The sequence below is a fragment of the Mus caroli genome, unplaced genomic scaffold (genome assembly GCF_978045245.1).
Source record: "Mus caroli unplaced genomic scaffold, Mus_caroli_1 scaffold_2, whole genome shotgun sequence".
Lineage (NCBI taxonomy): Eukaryota > Metazoa > Chordata > Mammalia > Rodentia > Muridae > Mus > Mus caroli.
The window spans coordinates 148,175,009-148,201,078 of NW_028227257.1; the positions used below are offsets into that span (position 1 = coordinate 148,175,009).

The 26,070-nt window shown below is 51.9% G+C and overlaps 1 protein-coding gene and 1 long non-coding RNA gene across 6 annotated transcripts in view; one reads left to right on the forward strand and one right to left on the reverse strand.

Moving 5' to 3' along the window:
- Window positions 1-1,663: 1,663 nt before the first annotated feature.
- Sh2d3c (SH2 domain containing 3C) overlaps window positions 1,664-26,070 on the reverse strand; it is a 34,211-nt gene continuing 9,804 nt past the window's right edge. For 2 of the 4 annotated variants that reach the window (XM_021183545.2, XM_021183553.3), the window contains 10 exons: window positions 19,144-19,183; window positions 11,730-11,858; window positions 10,331-10,785; window positions 9,470-9,594; window positions 7,122-7,654; window positions 5,740-5,855; window positions 5,132-5,303; window positions 3,876-3,987; window positions 3,452-3,658; window positions 1,664-2,262 (listed from right to left, as the gene is read on the reverse strand). In XM_021183545.2, the coding sequence (XP_021039204.1) occupies window positions 2,087-2,262; window positions 3,452-3,658; window positions 3,876-3,987; window positions 5,132-5,303; window positions 5,740-5,855; window positions 7,122-7,654; window positions 9,470-9,594; window positions 10,331-10,785; window positions 11,730-11,858; window positions 19,144-19,183 (2,065 nt within the window). In that variant the 3' untranslated portion in view covers window positions 1,664-2,086. Of the gene's footprint in view, window positions 2,263-3,451; window positions 3,659-3,875; window positions 3,988-5,131; window positions 5,304-5,739; window positions 5,856-7,121; window positions 7,655-9,469; window positions 9,595-10,330; window positions 10,786-11,729; window positions 11,859-14,921; window positions 15,123-19,143; window positions 19,184-26,070 lie in introns of those variants that run through there. The other 2 variants (XM_029474378.2, XM_029474380.2) reach the window with 2 other exon arrangements.
- Window positions 14,156-24,092, forward strand: LOC110310535 (uncharacterized). 2 transcript variants are annotated; one of them, XR_015046547.1, is made up of 4 exons: window positions 14,156-14,232; window positions 14,726-14,787; window positions 19,071-19,203; window positions 23,597-24,092. It is a non-coding gene; the product is annotated as an uncharacterized LOC110310535 (long non-coding RNA). The 2 variants fall into 2 exon arrangements; XR_003835976.2 differs by having other exon boundaries at window positions 14,215-14,787.

Genomic DNA, 26,070 nt, shown 5'->3' on the forward strand with positions numbered 1-26,070 from the left:
AAGGAACTCCGAAAGTGTGCTTTTTACTTGTCTTCCTTTGTCTCTGTCTTTTCAGGACTGGGTTTCCCTGTGTAGCCCTAGCTGTCCTGGGACTAGCTCTGAGGCAGGCTGGCTTCAAACTCAAGACATCTGCCTGCCTCTGAGTGCTGGGATTAAAGGTGTGCACCACCACTGCCCGACCCCTTCTTTGTTCTAAGCACACCTCTCTAACACTTTGGGTGTCACTCTTTAAAGCCCTCTCTGTGACTATCTCGAGGCTAGCCTCTTTGTCAACTAATCCAAATGACACGGCTTTTTCTCTTTCTCCATCCTCCTCCTCCAGGCAGCATCTGAGATTTACAGCTTGCCTGCCCCAGGGTTTTTCTTTCTTTTTTTTTTTTTTTTAAAGATTTATTTATTTATTATATGTAAGTACACTGTAGCTGTCTTCAGACATTCCAGAAGAGGGCGCCAGATCTCGTTGTGGATGGTTGTGAGCCACCATGTGGTTGCTGGGATTTGAACTCTGGACCTTCGGAAGAGCAGTCGGGTGCTCTTACCCACTGAGCCATCTCACCAACCCTGGGTTTTTCTTTTAAACCCTAATAAAAGTTTCTCAGAGCTTAAAAAGATTTGCATATATATGTAAATGAGCATTGCTCTTTCTTACCAGCTACTACTACACGCTAAAGACTAATATAAATCCCAGGAGAGGGAGTCCCTTATTGTCCTGGTTTTATTGAATTTGGAACCCAAGAAATTAAACTTCTTATCCAAGTTTCCTAGTCACTGAGCCTTTGAACTCAACCCACTTCCAGGTGTGGTCAAAGATCTAATGTCAAAGAGCTCAGAGCAAAGGACCCTGTGTCTCTAATTCAGTAAGCAGATTCCTGAGGCCTGGGCCTAGCCTGCGATCACCACCAGCAAACGTCCCTTCCCATCCACTTGCTTGTTCTGCTATTATAGCTCAGAAAAAGTCACCTCCCCCACCAGGTGTAAGGGGAATTGGGATCCTCGGTTTCATTATTTAAAGATTTTTTTTGAAGGGGGGGGGGGCGCTAAGCAGCTTCGGCTGGCCTCAGAGTCAAAGAGTTGCCTGCCTCTGAGTCCAAAGTGATGGGATTAAAGTGATGAGTCACTAGATCCAGTTTAAAGATTTTTTTAATTTAAATTTTATTTTATTTGTATGGCTATTTTGCTCGCACACCACATGTGTGCCTGGTACCCAAGGAGGTCAGAAGAGGGCTTAAGATCCCTTAGCACGGGAGTTATAGATTATGAACCACCATGTGGGTGCTGGGATTGAGCCGGAGTCCTCTGTAAGATCACTCAGTGCTCTTGGCCACTAAGCCATCTCTTCTGGTCTCTAGACTTTAAAAAGCCCTTTTACCCCAAACTCTGGACTTCTTGTGGATGGGATGGGGGCCGGGGGGAGGGCTATGGTTTCTCTGGACAAGCCCTGGGCTCAGAGAAGACTGAGGCCCCCATTTACACTGCTTTGGACTGACCGTCTCCCGTCTCCCCTGCTAATACCTGAGCTCATGGCGGTCAGGGAGGGGCTGCTGTAAACCTGGCTCCCCATATTATCTGGGAAGTCTTTGGCGCTAACCGGGTATTTCCTGGTGTTGTGGACCGTTCACCTGCGGAATTGCTTCTTTCTACCAAGGCCTCACGGGACAGAAGAAAGAGTCATTAAAGTTTATTATATGAAAGAGAGCGTGGCTTCTGTACATACATTTACACCAGACTTATTTACAGTAAGATGGAGGCTGTGGCACCTCTAGGCATAGATGCCTGCAGGAAGGAAGAGGGGTGGGGAGCCTCCCATGGCTCAAAAACAGGGAACCTCAGCAAAAGGGGGGCCAGCGCAAGCCGGTGGGAGGAGCAGAGGTTCCTGTCCATTTGGAAGGGAGACTTGGCGCGTGTGTGATGGAAGAATGGAGCTCAGAGTCCATTCAGGACCCTGGAAGTGCAAGGGAGATCCTGGATTTGAACCCAGAACATTCTTGGGCTGATCACAGTGTCCCTGTGGTGCTCTGGAGGGAATGTCCTGAGCCCCTCTGCCCCCGATGCTGCCCGCAGCTGCAGAGAGGCGAGATCTCCGGGGTCACAGCTCGCTAGAGCGGATGGCAGGTTCCAGCTTGTGGGACAAGGCAGTGAGGACTTTGTCAAACTTCTCATAGCGCCAGGCCTGGCTGCTGTTGGCACCCTGGCTGCCCCAGAGGAGACGCATCTGGAATTCTGTGCTGAATACTTCCAGGAGCTCCGGTCGGGCCTGGAACCCTGCGGGGTGGGAAGAGGTGATCAGGGATGGCTTCACAAAGCTTCAGGGCCTGCTCACAGGGATCCTCCCTAGCCCCGCAGGGACACAACACAATGTACGAAGAACAGGACCTTGCAGGTGGAACCTAGTCTTTCCTCATCTATTTGCAACATACGATTTTTAAAGGACTAGATGATAACTGGTGTTTGTGCATGTGGCGCTGGCACGGGACACAGGGCTTTCTGCAACTAGGCAGACGTTCTTGACTCTGCTATCTCCTCAGCCCTTAAGATGTAACACACACACACACTCCTGTAAATCTGAGGTGAGATCTCAGAAGAGCTTTCTTGTATTTTTCTGTAAGTTGCATTTTTCTTAAAGACATTTTTAAAGTGTATATAATTCTCTGAGGAAAAAAAATGAAAAAAAAATATACCACAATATTCATACTATATATCTCTGGGCAAGTGAATAATTTTCTAAATCTTTTTTTCATTATTTTTTTTGAGACAGTCTCCCTATGTAGCCCTGGCTGGCTTGGAACTTTCTATGTAGACCAGGCTGGCCTTGAAGTCAGAGAGACCTGCCTGGCCTTGAACCCGGTACACAGCTGGGGATGATAGTGAACTCTGGTACTCTTGCCTCTCAGAGTGCCGGGACTGTGAGGCTCATGCTCCCAGTTTATGCCATGCACACAATCCTGGGGATGAAGTCCAGGGCTTGGCACACTAGCCAAGCACCCTACTATCTAAGCCACATCCCCAGTCCCCCAGATTTGGGGGGGGGGTAAATAATGCCCAAAGCAGTAAAAGAGTCATTGTTTGAAGCCACTTTCTCTACTCCTTTCCCAGAATTCTATGTTCCCCAGTAGAGGCTCCCTGAAGACCAGGCAGGTCTTTCTTCATGCTGGGCCTTGGCTGGGCACCTTGTAACCAGCTACGGAAAGACAGCTGCTCACTTCCATGAGAACAGTGAGGTGCAGGCGGCTGGAACACATGGCAAAGGTGCTCAGTGTCTCTCAGCCCACCTCACCTGATGCCCTCGCTAACAACTGCCTATGAGTGACAAGACAGATGGAATAAAGGAGCCAGGAGTCAAGACAGAGGAGTAGAAGATGTCAGTGGACGCTTGCAGACCGAGAGGCATAGGTAGAGGCAGATGGAGGGGAGCCAGGGACGGCAGGATCCTGGAGACATGATAGCTACTCACCTTGCAGCTTGACCTCAGCGTTGGTGTGGTAGAGGCCCCCGTGGTGGGCCACAGTGCGGGCGGCCTCCAGGTGGGCTAGCACAACCTCCATACCGTGTTCTGTGCTGCCCCAAGGCTCAGGACCCTCGGCGGGGGCGGAGTCACATTCCAGCAGGGTAATGAAAGGGAGTACGTGTGGAAACGTGGTGTTGCTCAGCGGCGGGCCTGCTGTCGGGAGGGGCGGCAGGCACTTAGACCTGAAGACCCTGCCACCCACCCACCGAGGTCACCCGAAACAGTCCCTTCTTTCCCTGGTAACCCTATCCTGTATCTGGCTACCCCATGGGACAGTCACACTATTATCCTCAATGCCTCAGAAGAGTCTTTGGGAACCCATGGGCCAACACCTCTGTAAGTGTCACACTGAGATGCAGACATCGCCTACCTTTGCCCTCGTTCAGGCTCTTAAGGAAAGGCTTGAGCTTCTTCTCGTACAGAATGGCACCCTCCGTGTGTCGCTGCCGCAGGGTCATCCACGTCTGCTCCAGCCTTGAAATCTGGGGAGAGCAGACTATAAGAGACTGGCTAGTGAAGGCGCCTCCAGGAGCAGCTGGCCACAGGTCACCCTGCTGAAGGCTGTGGGGTTAGGGTACACTGTCCCTGAGTACCACACAATGACAGCTGAGTGTGGCTGTCACTCAGAAAATGGAAACAGCGTCAACTTGTTAACTGAAGCTGTTGCAACACATTTTACAAATCTTGAATCTCAGCTCTGGACTGTGTGACCTCACCGGTTACCGCTCTGCCTCTGGTGGCCACTCTGTGACACAGGACCATCCAGCAGTCAGTGCTGGTACCTATCATACAGCAAGTCCATCAACTGATGGTCATTCTATGTCGTCTTTGTTTTGAGGCATGGTGTTAAGTCTTGAATTTCTAATTCCCTTGCCTCCCCTTCCCGAGGTCTGAGATTGGAGGCAAGCACCACCACGCCTGGTTTGTAAGGCGCTGGGTATCAAACTCAAACTATTAGTTCACTCTATTAGTGAGTTTCAATGTAAAGAACCACGTTCTATATTTTTAAAGATTTACTTATTTTATGTGTGTGTGCCTTAGTATATGTACTTGTGCATGTTGGTGCATGTGGAGACTAGAAGAGGGAGTCGGTGTTATAGGTAGTTGTGAACTGCTTGGTATGGGGGGCTGGGAATGAACCCTGCATCCTTTGGCATGAATACGATGCTCTCTCTTTTTTTTTTTTTTTGGTTTTTCAAGACAGGGTTTCTCTGTGTAGCCTTGGCTGTCCTGGAACTCACTTTGTAGACCAGGCTGGCCTCGAACTCAGAAATCCGCCTGCCTCTGCCTCCCGAGTGCTGGGATTAAAGGCAAGCGCCACCACGCCAGGCGCGACGCTCTCTTAAAGGCTTAGCCGTCTCAAGGGCATTCCCATCCCACCAAACGCACTATATATTTTTTAAATTCAGGGTTTCTGGTTCCTCTTACAGGTGGGTCAAGCGAGGCCCAGGGCAGGAATCAGAGCGCAACACCTTGGAGACCTCTGCTTCCCGCCTGGTCCTTCCCAGAGGAAGCCTAGAGACTCGGGGAGCTCTTGTATTTTCCATGCAAATGTCTTCCCCCAGGGAACTCGCCCCCGGGCCTTATGCAGACAGCCTAGTGGTTGTCCCGAGGAGCCCACAGTACCTGGGCCATCTCCAGGGCGCCCATGACAGCTGCGAAGCTGAACATGTTGCCCATCGTCCCCCGCAGCTCGGCCGCCAGCTGGATGGTCTTGTGCAGCAGCGCTGCCCGCTCCTCCGCCGAGCCTGTGCAGCCCAGGATATCCACTGCCAGCATGATGGACATGGTGTGGAACCTGTGAGAGAGGTTGGATCATGGGGGCGTGACATACGGCGTCGGGGCAGACAGGGACGCTTTTAAGTATGACAGAAAACAGAGTAGGTCACAGCGACTAAGGGGCGCAGCCAAAGTAACAGGCAGAGCGAAGGGAGCCTGGTTGGACAATATAAGTTAGGGGCAAAATCGGGATGGCAGGAGGATAAACTTGTAATTGATCAGCAAAATCCAAAGGGCAGAGTTTTAGAATGAACACTGTGGACAGGAATGGTGGGCGGGGCCAAGGTTGATGGACGCGGGGGAAGCGAGAGGCTAAACCAGTCGATTAAAGCAGTCTTTGGGAAATCAGACTGGCTTTGAGCCGAGGACCACGATTGGCTAGTGGGATAGGAAGAGTGGTCAGAAACCCTGGGACAGCCCGTAAGGTAGCCGTGGGCTGGTGCAGTGCACCTTACCTTTCCAGCAGGTCTAGTCGTAGCTGCCGGCCATGGGGGAGGGTGAGCAGCTCCATGCCCCAGCGGACTCCCATTAGGGTCTGCATCTCCTTGGTAACGCCCAGTATCCTAGCAACCTGCAAAGACGCCCAAAGGGCTGATTAATTTCCTGTCAGGGTTAGTCCAACCCATGTGGGAGTCAGAGCTTCATCTAAGAGGGTCGCCTGGCAGAGGGGTCCAGAGCGTGGGGTGGAAGTTGAATCCCAGCTCCTCTGCAAACACGGAGCAAGTGATTTCCCCCTTTCTGAGTGAGCCTCAGTTTCCCCATCTGTAAAATGGGGAGTAGGAAGATGCCCATAGGTGTGTGCCATGTTAAATACTCAAAATCAAGAGCCAGGATCCCATTATCCCTGATTGCCAATCCAAGGCCCAGGAAAGGAATGGACTTTCTTGCCCAAGTTCGTACACTTGAGCCTGCACCTCAGTTTCTCCCTCTTCTCCCCCAGCTGCAACCCCACATGACTCTTTTCACTTCCTGATTTCTCAGACCAGCGTACATACCAAACTACATAGCGAGAAACTGAGGTATGGAAAGAGCTGTGGTTCTTATGGAGTCAAAGCCTCACACTGGCATCTGGACAGTTTTTGGGTCAAGGAACATTTTGCTTGTGGTCCACTAGGGGTTTTGGGGTCAAGGGGGCAGGCAGATTCCCCCCCTCCCAAACCAGATGTTCACTTTCTGCAGACTAGAACCAAGAAGTTCTTTAAGTTACTCCCAAAACATCAGCCCTCCTTCCACATCTGCAGCTGTAGAAATATCTTGGTTTTCACTTTTCCAAAGAAGAAAATTGGGCTGATGAGATGACTCAGTGGTTAAGAGCACTGGCTGCTCTTCCAAAAGGACTGGGGTTCGATTCTCAGCACCCATATGGTGGCTCACAATACCTGTAACTCCAGTACTGACACACATACTGGCAAAACACCAATGCACATAAAAACTCAAATGAGAAGAAGGGGGAGGAGAAGGAGGAGGAGGAGAGGCAGTGACGGCAAGGGGTGGGCATAATCCTTTAATCCCAGCAATTGGGAGGCAGAAGCAGGCAGATCTATGTGAGTTCAAGGCCAGCCTTGTCTACATAGTTCCAGCCCTGCCAAGGCTACATAGTGAGACCCTAATAAAACAAAGCAAAACAATCTAAACTAAGAAAATGGAGACTGACATGCCAGATGACAATCCATAGTTCCAGAACCAAGAAAGACACCCGGGATGTCAAAACCCAAGCTACTGGCTTCACTGTACTTAGAGGATTTGGGAATCAGTCCCTCACCATCTTGCTTGACTCCTGACCCCAAAGCCAGATGATAAAGGTATTGTCCCCTCTGTGAGCATTCCTAATACTTACCAGGCAGTCAACCTTGGTGACATGTCGGGCCAGTGTCCGGGCATCCACCTCAGACAGCAGCTCCTTGACCTTGCGCAGAAGGGCCACCTCCAGAGGCCGGTTCTCCTTGGGGATCAGCTGGAACTGGAAGGTAGCCAGGTTGAAAGAGGAGGTGGCTTCCACTACAGGGACTGTGAAGGTCTTGCCCCACTCCCCGTCAGAGACTCCATTTTCTAACAGTTCCTTTTGCCTCTCTCCGGAGCCCCTAGCCTTCCGGGGAGTCTCTCCTGCGGCCTGCTCTCGGCTGCCACGGACCGGAGGCTGGAGCTGACAGTAGTGGCCAGAGTCCGGGTCACTGTAGCTGCTGAGTGATGGTGATGGCGAGGCCTTGCAGAGGGTGTGGGATGGGCTTGCGTGAGGGCCCCTGTCTGACTCCCCAGGAGGCTTTGGAGCATTTCCGGGACATAGCTGAGGTTCACTGGAGCGGCGGGCAACTGGGGAGGCAGGCTGTGCTGAAGTAGAGGGGGTGGCAGAAGGAGCGTGGACTCGGGTTACTACAGAGAGGAGAGAGAGAAGACTAGTTATCTCCTCTACCCTTCAAAATAGGGCCTCCCAGGCTGGAGGGATGCATCAGTGGAGAAGAACACTGGCTGCTCTTCCTGAGGTCCTGAGTTCAATTCCCAGCAAGCACATGGTGGCTCAGAGACATCTATGATGAGATCTGGTGCCCTCTTCTCTCCTGAAGGCAGACATGCAGACAGGATACTGTATACATAATAAATAAATCTTTTTTTTTTTTAATGGGGCCTCCCTTCCCTGTTCTCTCAAAGAATAGTTTGCATCCTGTGTATAGAGTAAAGTCCCACATCCCAAAATGTAGAGGGAGGTGCTCTATGGTCCTCAGCACTTCCCTGTATCAGTGGAGCTGCTGCCCCAAGAGTAGAACATCAGAAGCCACAGAGACAGTCCAGGGAATATAAGTTCTGCTGAAGTATTATGCCTGGTGAAGCGGTCACCAAGGGAACTCAGGGAAGTTGTCACTTGGCCTTCGTGTCCCCCCATACCCCACACACAAATAAGTAAAGGGATGTAAAAGAACTCAGAAGCAAAACAGCAAAGCCAGTGGGGTGGTGCACACCTGCAGCCCTAGCACTCAGGGATGACCAGGTCTCTGTAGATTCAAGCTAGCCTGATCTATATAACAAGTTCCAGGCCAGCCAGAGCTACTTAGTGAGACCTTGTCTCAAAAACAAACAAACAATACCCCAAGTGTCCCATTCAATGGCAGTAAGGACTTTTATGGTCCTCAGTCTTCAGCTGAGAAAGTGGAGGCTCAGGGCTTAGAGACTTGCCGAGGTCACTCAACCTGGTAGGGCTAGGACAGAAGCCGTTACCTCCTACGTGATTACTGGAAATTGTCCCATTAAAAACTAAAAAACAAAAACAAAAACCCATAAGCTGGGTGTGGTGGTAGACATGTTTAATTCCAACCCTTAGGAGATAGAGGCAGGCAGAGCTCTGAGTCTGGTCTACATAGTGAGCTCCAGGCCAGCCAAGGCTACACAGTGAGTCTCCGTCTAAAATAATAAAACAAATAAGTAAATAAATGTTTTCACATGACCATGCTGTTTTGAAAGCAAGTGTATGTGACGACAAGGTTGGTCTTCAGGAAAGACTCCTGGGGGCACATAGTAACCCTCCAGAGGCATGGAGTGCTCCATCCAGGCCGCGACTTCCAGGAAGCCACCCCTCTCAATGCTGACTGCCTTGTGGGGCAAGACATTTTGCTTAACAGTCTGAGGTTTGTTTTGCTTTGTTTTGAGAAATAAACTGGGGACATATTTTTACTTTATTTGTATTTATAAGCACAGGATCCCATGATTTCAATTTTGTCAGAAATCTTAAACTGCTCTAAAAATTAGTTTAAAAAAAAAAAAAAAGAGCAGCAAAACACACTAGCCTGAGCTAGCCTGAGCTAGCCTGGTCTAAGCTCAAAGCAGGACCTAGGTAGGAATGATACACTTGTTACCAACGCCTTTGGTAAGGCAGCTGTAGTGGGAACTTTGTCTGCTGGGGTCAAACACTGTGCACATCACAGCCCCAAGGCCTGGCCCCGTGACAAGCTGCACCACCCCCAGCAGACTTTACCCTGCCACTCTCACTGAGAACCCATTCTGTGCCCATTGCCTGGCACCCATGGGAACACTATCCACTGGACAGTGCTTGTGTGTCAACACCAGTGATTCTGCCACAGGCTTTTCTAGCACATTCATGGGGACACTGCTCCCAGCCCAGAGGCAGAAACAGTCAGGTAACCGATGTCCCCCACCAAAGACAACAGCATTACAGACTACCCCCTGCTAGCTTACCAGTGCTATAGGCAGGAGAGCTGGGGCTCTCGGAGATAGGAGACAGGGGTGAGTGGAGATCTGGGATCTGGTCCATGCTGAGGGCACAGTTTCGGATGGAGTCTCGAGGATGGGGTAATGAGGTGCTGTGGACAGAGATTCCATGAGCCCAGAGGTCAGAGATCAGGGGACTTGATTCACTGTACGATCCCACTCCCTGCCCCCTAAACTTCGGATGCTAAAAAGGTATGCTGGTCAGGTTCTGTCTCTCAATGGATGAATGTAAAAGCTGGAGAAGGCAGAGCTGGGCTGAGGTGGGATAGATGTGACTCCTCCAGTCCTGCCCCGCAGCTGGCCTTGATCTCGGCTGATCCACAGCAGGTTCTGACTCCCAGACACTCCCCCAGTGGACCCTGACCCTCAGGGGGCACAGCCCTATCCGCTTCCACTTGCCTATCTTCTAGTCACCTCCCTCCCTCAATTAACCTGCTCTCCCTCTCCATCTCTACCCAGAATTTTCTTCTTCCGGGATCAGAAGAGACAGAGACACAACTTGGGGATACCCGGCTAAGCTGAGGTTGCTCAGGGTCCTCTCTGTCTCTCCTATCCCTAGGAAAATGATGGGAAGAGACACACAGGCCTGAACCCAGCTTATCCTTATGGTTTCTGTAAATCAGACCATGGACCCTACTCTCTGTGTCGACAGAGAGTCCTCTCTCACTGCTGCCTTCACCCAGTGCAACCCTGTGTTCCATCTTCCACACTGAAGCTCAACCTCCGAGGTCTCCCCACAGAGTCTCAGAGAGCCTCCTCTCTGCTGGGACTCCCTTCCATACCAGCATTTTCATTAACAAGCCAGAGGGAAGTGGGGATGTGGCTGACCTGTTGGGGCAGCCATCGCTGCGGGTGACCTTGTCAGTGGTGAGTCCGTCAGTCATAGTAATGCTTCGCCTCTTCATGTGGCTGCCCTTGGAGCCTGAGGGGCTGGCTGGGCTGGCAGTCTTGCTGCTGCCCTGGCTCAGGCCATAGCTGGCCTCGAGGTAGCGCAGTGGGAAGGTGCGGTTGACAGGGCAGTAGATGATAGCCCCACTCTGTTCGGACACGGCCTTACGGCTGCCCACGTGGTAGCGCACGAGGGCAGGCACGTGGTCGAAGCTCTCCTGCTCGAAGAGGTACCGGATGTGGGTGTAGCTCTCTCCGGCCTTCACCACCACCTTGTTGATCTTGAAGTGCAAGGCCTGATTGTGCCAGCGGCACGTGAGCACATAGTCCCCTAGGCTGGTGAGAGAGTCTCGGATGAGGAAGTCGCCGTTCCGCTGCACCAGAGTCTCAGAGACCTACAGAAGAAACGGAGAAATTAGGCATGGTGGCTAAAGAAGAAAGGGTCAGGGGACATGGTGACTTTGAATTTGGGACACCAAGACAGCACCTAGAGCATAGAGGATCTGGTTAATAGACATCAGACATCTAATGCTTAGGACCAGAGCCTAAGGTGACACCTCAGCTGAGGCCATGGGTCAGGGACACAGAGGCCCAGGAATGGCCAAAGGTGGCACTTGGGATTGGATGCAGGGATGCAGGAAATGCTGAAATCACTGTGATCAGAGATCTAGGTCTCAGACCCAGCCCCTCTCAGGGTTCCTACAAGGCAAAGTATGTTCCAGGCACTCTCCTGTAGCCATTCAGGCCCCAGCACAGCTCTGGGTGTCTGCTCCCTCGAGATGCTTTCTCTGCCTACAGCACATCTGTGCAGCACTCTATACTTTGTGAAAGGCTTGATACTCTGTGCCCTTCTGGGTTAACATCCTCTAAGGAAGCTGCCACCTCATCTCTTCTCTACATCCTGGAGCCTCTGTGCTGGGGCAAAGGGCCAGGTGACCCATCGGTTCAGGTTTGTGACTTATAAAGTTACCTCAGGCCAGATACTCAAACTTGGCCAAAACTGAGTAGCCCCAAAACGGATATTCTCTAGCCAGATCCACAGGAGGCTAATCTATAAACCAGGAATAACGAAACACAGTACGAACAACACCCCTCATGCTTGCATTCACCGGCACCAGGCATCCTACCCTATCTGCCTTAGCTCATCTCACCCTTACAACAGTCCCTCCCTTTGGGTCTCTCTATGCAGAACATGACTGCCTTTTGAGGAACTATTTCTCCATTCTACAGATGAGGATGCTGGAGCCTGGAGAGGCAAGGTGATTCCCTCAAGGTCACACAGTAAATGGTAAGACTAAAACCTCAGCCTTGCCAATGAATAGGCCTCGGGCTTGCTCACCTCACGAGGGATGCGTCCGTGGTACCAGGCATGGCTGCGGAGGTCCGTGCTGCTGAGCTTCAGTTCCTCTTCCAGCTCCTTGTGCAGTTTCTCTGGCGAGGAGTCAAGAATGTACTTCTCCTTGGAGAACTGCAAGGGGAGAGCGAGATTGGCATCTGTTTCCACGGCCCTGTCTCTCTTCCTTCAACTCATCCTGCCCCATGTCATCCGCTAAAACACTTGTCCTGCTGGATGGTCCTCACCTGTGGGTCCTCATCCCAGCTAGAGTAAAACCCCAGCTTACTCTATCAGAATGTACCTAGGCAAGGTGGATGCACTGAAGCCTAAGTCATGTCCTGTCCTCCAGGAAGCCCACAGGCTAAGAGATAGCCAAAGGGGCCAGGCAGAGCAGCTGCCATCAGCACCAGGGTGCTGGACAGCGGCAAAGTGCCCTCTCCTGCTCTAGGCCAGGGGATCAAGTCTGTGAGAGGTGAGGGTCTAGAGACTTCCAGGAGGACACTACCGTATGAAACCTTCTAGAGGTAGTAGGGCTATTGTGAAGGAAGGCCATCTACGGGTCAGTCTGAGAGGCACCGAGTGCCTGGGCCAACTAGGTGACAGGAATATGAACCCTGCAGAAGGGCCCAAAGGCAGCCATCAGCAGGGACGTGGGCCTCACAGGCATCTTCAATGTCTACTGTAGTCCTCTACACCCCTACCCCCCAAACACAATCTCAAGTGATCCTGCCAGATTGGGAGCTACAGCCCTGCACTGAGGTCAAAGGTCACTCACTAGAGTTAATGCTCAGGAACCTGCCCTCCCAGCTACCCACGGTGGGCAGTCGTAGGTTTAGAGGTTACCAATCCCAGGCATCCTATTGTCAGAGGAGGTTCCCATTGCCAGGCACACCCCCATCAAAGAGGCAAGCCCACCCCATGTGAGCAGTCTGGGACTTAACTCTTTCCTCAGTAAAATGAGTGGATTCTCTTAACTCTCTGCCCAGTAGAATGGGTGGGACTCCAGGATCTGCCTCACCTCACAGCTACGCATCTCCCTGGGAGGCTTTGCCAGTCCCTAAAGATGGCTACTCCAAGACTCCCATTCTAAACTGGTCAGAAGTGGATAGACAGGCAAAGCAAGAGAACAGTCTCTCCTGCATACTCCTGGAGTCTGGCAAGTCACTCCTCAGACTTTCCCAGATCTAAGACGCACACTCCACACAGGTTCTACCCTCATCTCCACTGTTTTTCAACCACCATAATTCCAGGGATGGCTAGACTCTCCGACTTCATTCATTCAACATGGGCCAGCCTCACGTTGGGTCCTAAGCTGGGGTTGGAACTCAAAGAGATCAGGATAGTCACTGCCCTAGGAGAGCCCATGAAGACCCCGACACTCAATCCCAGGCATCTGCATCTTCAGAGATGCAGTGTCCCCTGCCTGGTCAGGAGGTGGAGGATGGATGAGCAGGTAAAAGCTAAGGCCAGGGTGGGGCCCTGTGGGCAGATCCCGGTCTATGGATGGTGTAGCAGGTGGGGCAGGGCTGCAACACTGCCTGGAGAGCTGGGAGATCACCCATAAGTCTCAGAACACTGCAGTGTGGAGTCAGTTGAGGCCCTCAGTCAATGGCAGAGCAGCCCGAGGCACCAGCCTAGCAACCTAGAAGAAGTGTAAGGCCTGTGATAGTGTGGGCTCTGAGAAGCCTTCAGAGTTCTGGAGACAGTCAGAATGGTCTGTGTGCACAAGGGTAAGGCAGGGGCCTGAATTGGATACTGCAAGGCCTCCACCCACAACACAGCAAAAATCAATGCCATGGTAGGGCAGAGTGGTCTTGGCCAAGCCGAGATTTGGGCCTTTGCAGACTCCCTTATTTTTTAGGGTCATTAGCCTCTCCCATTTCCCTCTGCAGTGCTCACACCAGCCCAGGCCTCTCCCTTCAAATTGCACAGGATTCTGGGAAAGAAGGGTGAGCAGCCTGTGGAAATGGAACCTGTACCCAGCCTTACACACACACCACTCTCTGCACACACTGAAACTCCCCTCCCAGTTCCGGAGCAAAGTAGGGACAGACTGTATACTAAAGAACGTGGCCCCAAGACAGGACACAGCCTGTGTGACCTTGGACCAGTCACTTCTCCTGGCTAGGTCAGAGTAGCTTCATCTAGAAAGGATGCTGGAAACTGGCACCTCATTTCTAGCCCTAAGCAGAGCTTAGGTCAGAACTGGGGTTAAAAGGACCGATGATCCTCCACACATCTGGGGTAGGAAGCCCTAGGACCCCTGTGACCTCTTCCTCACCCTGGGCCTCAGGGTCCTTAGCTCCCAAGAGTTGGGGGGGTGGGGGTGCGAATGCAGCATCCTTGCGCTCAGAGCACTGCCATTGGTCAGAGATGATCTCACCGCCTCCCGGCTTGCGCACGCCTGATTGGCCCGTGCAGGGATGCTGTGCTCCGCCGCCGGCGGGGTCGTCATTCAGGCGGGCTCGGAGCAAGTGTGTGTGTGAGGTTGGGGGAGAGCTCAGAGGTGAGGCGCCCCACATCTCCCAGGATGCCCAAGAGGCAGGAGTGCAGAGAACCTCTGTCAGGGTCTCAGCCCCTTCCCACCAGCTGGTTTCCCACCACTCCCCTGGCTCCCTTAGGTATCCCAACCCCAGGCACAGCCACCCCAGAGGATGCTCTGCAGAGAGGCGGGGTCCGGGTCCTCCCCTCCACCCCCTTCCGTTTAACCCTCGCACCGCCGCTGTGCGCTCCTGCGCTTCTGGGCCAGCTGGACTGGGAGACCTACACCCCAGTACCTCAAGCCCACCCAGATGGAAGGAAGGTGGTGACACCGTGGTGTCCGCAGCGTGCCCTGCGCATCCTGCCTCTCATTCAGCCTCTAGACATCAGCCCTGCGATCCTGGTACAATAGGGAGCCAGGTGGCCCGGGGTCAGCAGCAGGGACCTCATAACTAACAGAAGGAACCCCATCTCCCAGCCCGAGTTCCAGCTTCAACTCCCTATCACGTCTCCTGCAGCCTAGAGTCCAAGGAATGGCACCCTGCACCCGCATCCCGTGGAGCGCCCTGGTCACCCCGAGGTGAGCTATGGCGACCCCGCCCCCTCCCTTTGCTGGCTGTCCAGACTGCACGACCCTGCGGGGATGCTCTTGGACTGCGGTCCCCATCTCAGCGGCGGGGCGCAGTGACCCGGGTCCCCGTGCCGCCCCCTCACCTGCACCTGTACCAGCGAGCCACGGTAGAAGCAGCAGGCGGCGGCGGACAGCGCACTCCACAGGCTGCAACGCTCGGTCATGGTGCGGCCGGGAGACCCGGGTCCCCCGAGCGTACCAGGGGTGACGGCCGAAGGGGCAGGGGCGCGGGGACCGACCGGGCTGGGCACCGGCTGCGCGTGCCTCTCAGCGGCGCGATTACCTCATCGCCTGGTCGGGGGAGGAGCAGGGAGGCGGGGCGGGGAGACCCCACCCTCCAGCCAGCTGGGGAGGGAGGGGAGCGAGGAGAGGGAGGGGAGGGGACCATTGTTCCTCCCTCCACCACCACCCCATTGCCCTGTGCGGGTTCCCCAGAACCTGCCAAGAGGTTGCCACCCAGGGCAGTGGGGTGGAGTAGGGGCCCCCCGGGGCGGGCGCGGAGAGCCTCCTGCTTTTCCCCTCTCTCGCACCTCTCCAGACCTGGAGGGAGCCGGCAGGGACTTTGAATTCAATTCGATCTAAAGCTACAAAAATCCCCATGTTTAACCCAATCCTTTGTGGCTTTGGGTTTCTCATCTCTAATTGAGAATAGCAGGGTTAGACTGGCAGGCTCACTGACTGTACCACACTCCTAAGGCTGTTAAAGTGCCAAGTGCGGCTCACCTGCCTCTCTAACTCGCGGGGCTTCCCACCCTGGGGCCCTTCTCTTTAAACCCCGACTGGCTTGTGTGAAGATGTCTGCAATACACGGTGAAGACCTGTGTTGAACTTTGTGAATATCACCAAGCCCAATTAAAAAAAAAAAAGTTGCCCGGTACAGATAATTATCCAGTAAAGATGCTCTACTGTGTGGTAACTAGGCATCACAAAACCTAGACTTGGGGCTCTTAGAGTGTTTGCCTACCAAGGGATAGGCATGGAGTCCAATGCCAGCACAGAAAGAGTCAAAATCTGGACCACATTAGCTGATAGAATGTTTGCTTGCCCAGCAAGTAAGTCCCCAGCACTTCATAACGGAGACGTGGTGGTTCACACCTGTAATCTCAACAGTCAGAACGTGAAACCAGGAATATTACAAGTTCAAGATCATCTTTGGCTACATGGTAAACTCAAGGCCATTCTGGGAATACATGAGATTCATCATCATTGTCGTCGCCATCACCACCACCATCGTCTAGATAAATCTGGTATCCAAACTCTCCCCACAGCCTATGTGACATCAAGTAGGTGAGTCCACATCTCTGGTCCCCAGATGTAGATATACTGGAAGCTCTGATTACCACGACTGAAAACTTTCTGTCTTTGGTCTTTTGAAACCCTGAGAGTCCAGGATCCCTGGCATTGTTTGGATTTTGGAGTTCTGGACAGTCTTCAAAGAAGAACACTTTCAGGGCAGGAATGGCGTTTGGAAATAGCTGATCCCAACCCCCATAGGCAGAGACTTTAAGAACAGAAGCTAGGACTCCTTTAAGAACTGGGGGCTCTGGATACAGAGAGCAGGTGTTATCCCCCTTATAATTGTTTAAAGTATTTTACCGTCTGTAATGAGATGGCACCCAGGGCCACAAGCAAGCTGGGCAAAGGTTAGACCCCCAGCTATATCCACAGCCCTAAAATCTATATCGTAACTCCATAAAAAGACGAGAGAGCCACGAGTCCTCATAAGGCTCACGCTGCCTTGCCAGACAGAGCAGATCTGTGGGGTTCATCTCCCACCTCAGCTCAACTCCCTCACATAACCCCTCCCGTGCTATAACAGCTCTGTGACTCAATATCCCTGAAATCTGGGGCTAGGCCAGCTGCCCTGGCCCAGACTCAAGCATCCCCTCGTGGCACAGTCTCACTGAGCCCCCAAAGTCCCCTGTTTCACATAAGCAAATGCTAAGTGTCAGAGAAGCAAGCCACCCAAGTCACTGCCAGACTTGAAACCAAAATCTAGAGCAGGGGATACGGCTTTGTGCATAGAGCACTAGCCTCGCCTGCAGGAAGATTGGGTATGGTGTCCAGCACCACAGGAACCAAGCAGAGTAGTGAATGACTAAAATCCCAGTCCACTGGAGATGAAAGTGAACGGTAAGGAGTTCAAGGTGGAGGTAGTGGTGCACACCTTTAATCCCAGCACTTGGGAGGCAGAGGCAGGTGGCTCTCTAAATTCAAGGCCAGCCTGGTCTACAGAGCAAGTTCCAGGATAGCCAGAGCTACACAGAGAAACCCTGTCTCAGAAAACAAAAACAAAACAAACAAAAACGTTCAATGTAATCTTTGGCTACATAATAAGACTGAGGCTACCCTGGGCTACTTAAGACCCTGTGCATGCGCACACATGCTTTTGACACATATCTGTAATCCCAGCACTGGGGAGTTAGAGGCCAGTGTTTGAGACCAACTGTTTTATAGAGTCAATTTCAGGCCAGCCCAGGCTGAATAAGTAAGTAAGCAAGCAAGCAAGCAAGTAAATAAATAGATAAATCCTAGTTCTGCTGGATTATAAAATGTGTCCAAACTGTGCAATTCTCTGGTTCCCTGCCTGGCCTGAGAGCCCTTTGCACGAAGAGCTGGCACCTCTCCCCTGCTCTCTGCAGCAGCAGCTGCTCATCTAGGGCTGACTCTGGTGGAGCTTCTGACTGGGGAAGGCCAAGGACATGGTCCTGAGTCTGAGCCTCAGGCTTGGGGCTTGGTACCAGCTCTGCCCCACAAGATCCCTTGGGACTATGAGGGAGCCATAGGTTTCTTCTTTCTTTCTTTCCTTCTTGCTTGCTTGCTTCCTTCCTTCCTTCCTTCCTTCCTTCCTTCCCTCCCTCCTTTCTCTCTTTCTCTCTTTCTTTTTGGTTTTTCGAGACAGGGTTTCTCTGTATAGCCCTGGCTGTCCTGGAACTTGTAGACCAGGCTGACCTCGAACTCAGAAATCCGCCTGCCTCTGCCTCCCAAGTGCTGGGATTACAGGTATGCGCCACCATGCCCGGCTTTTTTTTTTTTTTCCATAGGTTTCAAAACTAAATCTGAGTTCAGTTTCTCTAAAGAACAGCCACAAAGGCTTCAGGAGATGGGTCAGTGAACAAAGGCCCCTGCTGCCAAGCCTGAAGACCTAGCTCAACCCCCAGAACCCACACGGGGAAGCAGAGAACCACATGTTGTCCTCTGACTCTAACATACACATCTAGAGACAGACAGACAGACAGACAGACAGACAGATAGACAAATAAATAAATAGCAGCATGGTTTTGCAAACAATTGGCTTTTAAAATGTTACTTAGCCTTATTGTTATTACTATTATTTCAAAACCTATGTTTTCTTGTTAAAACAGGGTCTTAACTGTGGTCCAAGTTGGCCTGGCACTTGCAATCCTCCTGCCTCAACCACCCAAGTTGCTGAGCAAGCAACAACAACAACAACAACAACAACCACGCCTGAACTGTGTGGCTGGCTCACTCTGTAAAGTGTTGGCATACAAGCTTGATGATAGGAGTGCACGCTCTAGCAGCCATGTTAAAAAAATAAAAATGCCACGTGCGATGGTTACTTTGAAACCTCGGCTTTGGGGGGTGAACACAGAAAGAACCTGGGAGCTCATGGGCCTGCCAGTGAACCCCAATCAGTGAGACCCACCATGGACAGGAACAACCGTGAGGTCTACCTATGACTTCCACAGACACACGAAGACACACATGCAAGCGTGCACTCACACACACAAACTACATCTTAAACATTTCTAGGACAAGATAAGCTGGCCTCAAATCTCACTATGTAGACGAAGATGACCTTGAATTTATCCCGCTGCCCCATGAGCACCGGGGTTACAGGCATGCAGGACCACACTCAGTTTATGTGGAGCTGGGGACTGACCCCCAAGGCCTTCTGTATACTAGGTAAATGCTCACCCATCGAGCCATATCCCATCCCCAGCCCCCACATCCAGCTCTTGTCTGTGAATTGTGCTGAGTGTCTGCTAAAGATCTGAGTCACTTCTGCTGTGTCCCAGCCTCAGCCCTCAGATGCCCAGGCTGACTGGGATCTCATTATGGTGGCCACTGCATGGGGACACCCTTGGAATCCTGTCCAGTTGGTGAGTTTGGGGCTAGCAGAGAGGCAGGAGGCATGGGGAATAGCTTCCCAGAATGATAGCTGTCCCCAGGGGCTGCCCCCACCCCCGACCTTCTCCTTCTCCTCCCAGGAGGAAGTCTGGTTCACAGCAGACCCCGAGTGCTCTATCATATCTAGCATACTGTGACCAACCCCCAGCCTACCTTCACATAGTCCCCAGCGGCCTCCAGCTCTGCAGCAGTCCTGGAAGAAGAAAAAAAGAGGTGAGTCCTATCAGCACTTCTCAGATCCTGAGTGTCCACCTGCCTGCTGATGTGAGGCCTGGTCCTGGCCTTGGGAGCCCGGGATGCTTACTGCTATGGCTACTCCACCACTCCCAGCTGTGCAGCCCTGAATGAGTTCCTTCACCTCTCTGATCCCGAGTTTCCTCTCCATAAATGAGGAACAAAGACAGCCACTGCCTAATGGAGTTGTCTGAAGCACTCGGGATGAGTGTTCACCCAGCTCATGATGTGCATTTTCCTGATGTCAGTTTCCTCTTTCTGCCTCTTCCATACAATTCCTACTTCTGAGTCTATACACTAGAGGGCTTGAGTCTATACACTAGAGGGCCTGACTCTACACTAGAGGGTCTGAGTCTATACACTAGAGAACCTAGTCTGAGGCTCACTCCTCCCTGGCCCTTCACTCCTTGGTCTACATTGCCAGCATATTGGCTACTGCAGGTTACAGGGAGCACACACCTATTCTCTCTGCCTTCAGGGTGGTAGGAATGAAGCCTAGAGAGGCCAGAGGTGGCAGCTTTTCCAGGATGCTGAACAGAGAGCCTTCCCCTTTGTGAGTCACTTCTTTCTCCTAGCCACAGCGTCTCTCTCTCTCTCTCTCTCTCTCTCTCTGTACATACACACCCATCCCCTCCAGTGTCCTCTATGTGAGAAGCATCCCCAGTTTGCTATGCACAAGTAGCTCCTGGTCCTCCCTATCTTCCTTCACAGCTGGGTACCAGCTCCCTCCTCCCTGCTGAGACAGCCAAAGCCTCAGGTTCACTTTCTATCCTGGACTGGCCAGGCCAGCAGACTCCACCCCACTCAACAGACCTTGATCCATGTAACAGGCCACACACTACCCAGGAGGAACTCCTCCCTTCAAAATGAAAGGCAGAGTCTGTCCCTGCAGCCAAGCCACCGACACTTGCATGGCTTTCTTCTGGTTCCCTATGTCCACTACCCCATTACTGTCAGCTTCAGCTCTGACACCAGACAGCGACTCAGTGTACAGCAGGTGGCCTCAGTCCCCAGAGCTCTCCCTACCCCTCCCTACCCACCAAGGCTCACTATGCTGCTGTCCAGTCTGATTCTTATACTCAAGCAATCCTCCTGCCTCAGCATCCAAAGTAGCAGAAATTATAACAACTGCAGGCCTGTCTAAAATTCTTTCCCTCTTTTCCAGTTCTGGGGAAGAGAGCCCAGGCCTTGCATACTCTAAGCAAGCACTCTATGCCGATCCACGTCCTCAGACCCCATCTGCTAAAGAATAAAATGTAGACTCCCCTCCACAGCAGTGTAATTTATCATCCAAACCAAAATTCTCACCTCCTTGAGAATAAAGGGGTGGTTACTATGACAGAAAACTGGGACCTAGCTCCCTGACCTCTATGGCTCTGTGTGCTGCTGGCACCCCCCTGCCTACCACACCAACACTCTACGATGTCTACCTCAACTATGCTGTCCCTCCTGCCCCAGTTGCATTGGCCTCGCCTGCTTGTTCCTGCCACAGGGCCTTTGCACTTACTTGGAACAGTCTTTCCCCAGACTTTCACAAGGCTTTTTCCTCCCCCCACTTTATTCAGGGCTCAGTTTAAAGTCACCTCCTCAGAGAAGCCTTGCCTGGCCACCCCACGTACGACAGTCCTTCAGCCTTATTCTCTGTCTCCCACCTACTTCTGTCTCCCTCGTCTCTCCGATCCCTACCTGCAACAACCATTTCGCTTTTATTTCTAAACCGGAAAGTAACAAGAGACCAGCATGAGGGTATGGAGCATCAGCGAACCCCAGGCCCCAGTGCAGTGCCAGGCAGAGGAGACTAGAATATACAGCGTCATAGTATACATGGATAAGAAGAGGGCCAGCCAACAGCCACCATGCAGTCTTTCTCTTAGACTGAACAACTTGTTCCCAGACACTGACCCCAGATTTCCCATCTGCAAAATGGGAATGGAATGTATGCTCAAACACAGGAGCCTAATTTTCAAAACAAAAGATGAGCTAAAAGAAAGGAAGGAAAAGAAGTAGTCCCTGAGGCCAAGGCTCCCAGCTCCATGTAGCTACTCCTGTTCTGACATTCTAAAGTCCTTTATTATTAACTTTGCCTGCTAGAAAATCCTTCCTGGCCTCTACCCTCTGCCCCTTAAACTGCAGTCTGCAATAGCACAGTGCTTCTGTGAGCCACACTGTGGCTCTAAAGCCTCTTCAGTGCTTCCTGGCCAGTGACACTGTAAGGGAGGTGGAGGACAGAGCCCCTCCCCTGTCCGCTCTGTCCACTCTTCCCGGGTGAGGTGTCCCATCCCAACATTTCCGGCCATTCAGGCCCGGAAATCCTCCCAGTGCTGGGAACAAATTGTCAGGGACACACTGGGATTAGCCCTGTGCCTCCTCCTGTTTCCTGTCCACTTCCTCTTAGGTTTTGGGGCAGGAATACAGCCCTAAAGATGGGGTGCTGCCCAGCTTACGTGGGTGGTCAGAGCCAGGGAGGTTGTCCAAGGCAGAGCCACAGCCCAAGAAACTTCAACCCCTTCCCCTCCCTTGCCAGCCATAGCTCAGTCATTTCAGTACACAACATGACTATGGCCACTGATAACCTATGGCCATTACTGGCCTGAAGATTATCACAGGCCACCCTTCCTCCATTTGTGGCCCTGAGACACACTCATCAACTCCTAGTAGCTCTGTTAAAATAAAAGCTGGAGTACAGTTTCCCTTTGCCCTGTCTGGCAGCAGGGACCCAGCTTCATCAGCCTGGGAGACAAGGTTACTAACAGACTCCAAGGGATGGGCTCCTTATGGCCACACCCACACATACTCACTACATGGAGCTGCTCCGGCCAAGGCCAGATGGTTAAGTACCCCCCCTCACCCCCCAGCACTAACTCTAGAGGGCCTCTGTGCTGTTTGGTGTTTGGTTGGTTTTGTTTTTTGAGACAGGGTCTATCTGTGTAGCCCTTGGCTGTCCTGGAACTCACTCTATAGGCCAGGCTGTCATCGAATTCTGCCTACCAAGTGCTGGGATTAAAGGCTTGGGCCACTGTGCCCCGCTGGGCTTTGCTTGTTCTGTTCCCTCTGGACATTGGCTTACAACAGTGTTGAGAAGCTAACAGTCATCTGGTGTGTTGTATGGTTGTTATGTGTGTGTCAATGTGTGTGTCTGTGTGTGTGTGTGTTGTGTGACTGTGTGAGTGTGAGTATGTGAGTGTTTATCTGTGTGTATGTCTGTGTGTGTGTGAGCATATATCTCTGTGTGTATGTCTGTGCATGTGTGTCTGTGTATAGGGTGTATGTGTGTGTCTGTGTATATTCATGTGTGTGTGTATGTCTGTGTATTCATGTGTGTGTACCTGTGTGTCTGTGTATGCATGTGTGTGCATATGTGTGGATGTGTACATGTGTGTGCACTGTTTGCATGTCTGTGTGTGTACATGTGTTTCTGTGTGTATATGTGTGCGTCTGTGTGTGCAAGTTTGTGAATGCAGATCCATGCATACCACTGTCCTCCTGTGGAGATCAGAGACTCTCCCACCAGGCTTAGTGTCAATCCTTGCCTTCCACCTTGATTGGGGTGGGCTCTTTATGTTGGCTTCCTACTGCATTCACCATGGCAGCTGGCCAGCATGCTTCCAAGGGCTCTCCTGTCTCCCACTTCACATTAGGAACACAGAGATTATACATCTGGCTGCTCTATGGGAACTCAGGTCCCTGCACCTATGAAAGAAATGCTGTAGTGACTAAGCCATCCTCCTGGCTGCAGCACTGCGTGTGCGTGTGCGTGTGTGTGTGTGTGTGTAATAACAAACACTTCAAACACTTCACCACTGAGTTACACACATCTCTGGACATGCCTCCTCTCCCTCTTCACTCTTACTCCATCTCTGGCCTCCAAAAACTATTTCCAAAGAACTCCAGGGTCTGAAACCTCTGGGCCTTTGCACCTGACGTTACATTCCCTTGGCCTGGGCTGTAGTGTCTGCCTGACAGCCACAGGCGGGGGTAACTCCTGCTCAGCCTCCAGCTGTCAGTTTGTTCCGAGATCTTTTTAGAATACGCTCCCTTTCATTGCAACGACCAAATCCAGAAATCAAAGTGCTCCTCACAACTCAGCTTTGAGAATTAATTCAATATTTCTTACGCTGTATACTTAAAAGATACTTCCCCTCTAATATTAGTGGTGAGATCAGTTAACAGGCAACAGTGAGGACTGAGCTAAATCAGGCCCATTCGGAGGCAGCATTCATTATTTAAATAACCGACCCTGTAATTGCCTGTATTAACTGATTTGTTCTGATAACTGACACCATGAGCTGCATAGATCAGTTTAATTAATTGCATTAATGAGTAGTAATTAGTAGCCATTATCCTTTATTTCCCTAATGCGGGCTGGAAGCAGAATTTCACCTTTAGGAACCTCTGACCTGGACCAGAAGGAAGACTGAACTTCCACAAGGATCCTGGAGACGTGGAGAAGGAGGCTGCCCCACCCCTCTGCCAGGCATGGCCTTACCCTCTGTACAGGCCTGGCTGCCCTCTTTCTGTCCTGAGTTTCTTCCTTTGGGCCTTAGGGTCTGGTCATAAGGCCCGAGAAGAGAGATGTGCAGGTCTGACACCTGCCTCCCTCTCTCTGAGGCTTGGCTTCCTCATCGTCTGAGGGGACATCATGTGTGCCTGGAAGGCCACGATGCTCATGTGACCGTGAGCGCCGGGACCCCTCGCCCCAGTGGGCTCCAGATCCCGATGCCGTTCTCCTGGGGTATTAGACCTTTCCTTACATAGACCCTGTTTCTGTTTTGCTCAGTTTTGTTATGTTTTCAAGATAAAAGTCTAGGCTTGTCTGAAACTTGCTGTGTACCCAAAGCTGGCCTTGAACTCCTCACCTTCCTGCTCCCACTTCCCAAGTACTAGGTGGGATTATAACAGGTGTTTGCTATCATCCTATGTGGTTGGCTTGGCTTTAGATTTTGAGACAGGATCTCACTCTCTGTAACTCAGGCTGGCCTTGAACTCACAATCCCCAGGACCATCTTTCTCACCCATTGTGGAGAGTGGCAGTGGGTACCTTCTGCTGGGTGCCTTCAGCTTCAGTGGTCTAAGCAGAGAACTCTGGGATGGAAAGCAGGGTCTCCTCTGAGACAGCAACAGCCACGGGAGCTGAGAGTCTCTGCCAGGATTTATTACCTGCCCTCACCCAAAGTACAGGCTACCACTGGGTCAGCCACATCCCTGATCCAGTCCTCCTGGTGTGGGGAGCCATTAGGAAAGGCACTGGCCTAGGAGGAAGGGCAGAGTCAAGGATGCTGAGCCTGAGCTACCAAAGGTGGCTGGGAGCCTGCCAAAGAGAGCTGAGAGCTAGAGAGAGGCCCTTAGAGAGTGCGGAGGATAGAGCATCTGCTGACTGTGAGTGCAACACTGTAAGCAGGGAAAGCCCAGCTGAAGCAGGGTGCCCTGCCCCAGGCACAGAGCGCAGACTACAGCTGAAGTGGTCTGAGGTCTGTGTCTGTTGTGCCCCCTCCTATGGAGTAACATCCCTGGAAAAGAGGAGCCAATCCCAGGTGGAAACAGAAGAAAGCTGGGGAAGAGACAGGAGATAGATAGCATTTTACTCAGACAGCCAAGAGACCTGACTGGGAACAGGAAATGGGGTGAGCAGCACTTGGGGAAGATCCTTGGGGATTCTGAAAGGCACCTAAACAGGAAGTAGAAAGCTGGGACCCGGGGGCTGGCGATGGCTCAGTGGTTAAGAACACTGACTGCTCATCCAGAGGTCCTGAGTTCAATTCCCAGCAACGACATAGTAGCTCACAACCATCTGTAAGGGAATCCAGTGGCCTCGTCTGGCGTGTCTGAAGACAGCTACAGTGTACTCATAAACATAAAATAAATAAATGTTTCTTTAGAAAGAAAGAAAGAGAGAGAGAAAGAGAAAGAAAGAAAGAAAGAAAGAAAGAAAGAAAGAAAGAAAGAAAGAAAGAAAGAAAGAAAGAAAGAAAGAAAGAAAGAAAGAAAGGAAGAAAGGAAGGAAGAGAGAGAAAGCAAGCAAGCTGGGACCCTGAGTGAGACCCATTCATTCCGTGGGATTCAGTTTCCCCTCCTATAGCATGAGCAACTGCCATGTACTGGACATCACTGGTTCATGTCCATGCCTTCTACCTGACATCCTATCTAGTCTTCACCATCAGGGGAAATTAAGGCTCAGAGGCAGAAAGGGACTTACTCAACGACACACATTCACTGGGTGTCTGACCCAGTCCTACTTGGGCCCCACTCCACACAGGCCCAGCAACCTGCAAACCGGTCCCCTGAGGGCTGCAAGCGATGTCGTGTGAGTGGAAGGTCAGCGTGGGGAGCCGCTCATCTTTCTTAAGATGGTCAGGTTCCCACAGCCCAAGGCATCTTGGGTCTCTCGGACTGTGAGAAAATCTCCACAGGAAATGAGAGCCAGGAGCAGCTGGGCCCCTTCAGAAGACATGGACCAGCCGCCCCCAGCCCCCAGCGACTCCCCCCTCCACGGGTAATCGGGTAATCACTACCAGATGCCCGGCTGCTAACGTCACTCTTCAGGGCCGAAAGGGTCGTGGGACTCTGGGGAGACTTGGAAATTCTTGAACCAGAATCAACATTCCAAAAGGAAATAAGGAAGGGGAGGGGGTGTCCTGGTCTGTTTGCAGTGCCTGGCACTGGGGCTGGGACAATTTAGGATGCCCTGTCTCTGTTTTAGGATGTCATTTATCCTAGTCTAAGAGTCTTCCCAAGTAGCTGTCTGGGAGGATAGCAAAGGACATTCAAGGCGGGCATTACAGAGCAGGACAGAGCTAAGTTCACATCCCCCTGCAGATGTGACCAACTTATAAGAGGCTGAGGACAGCT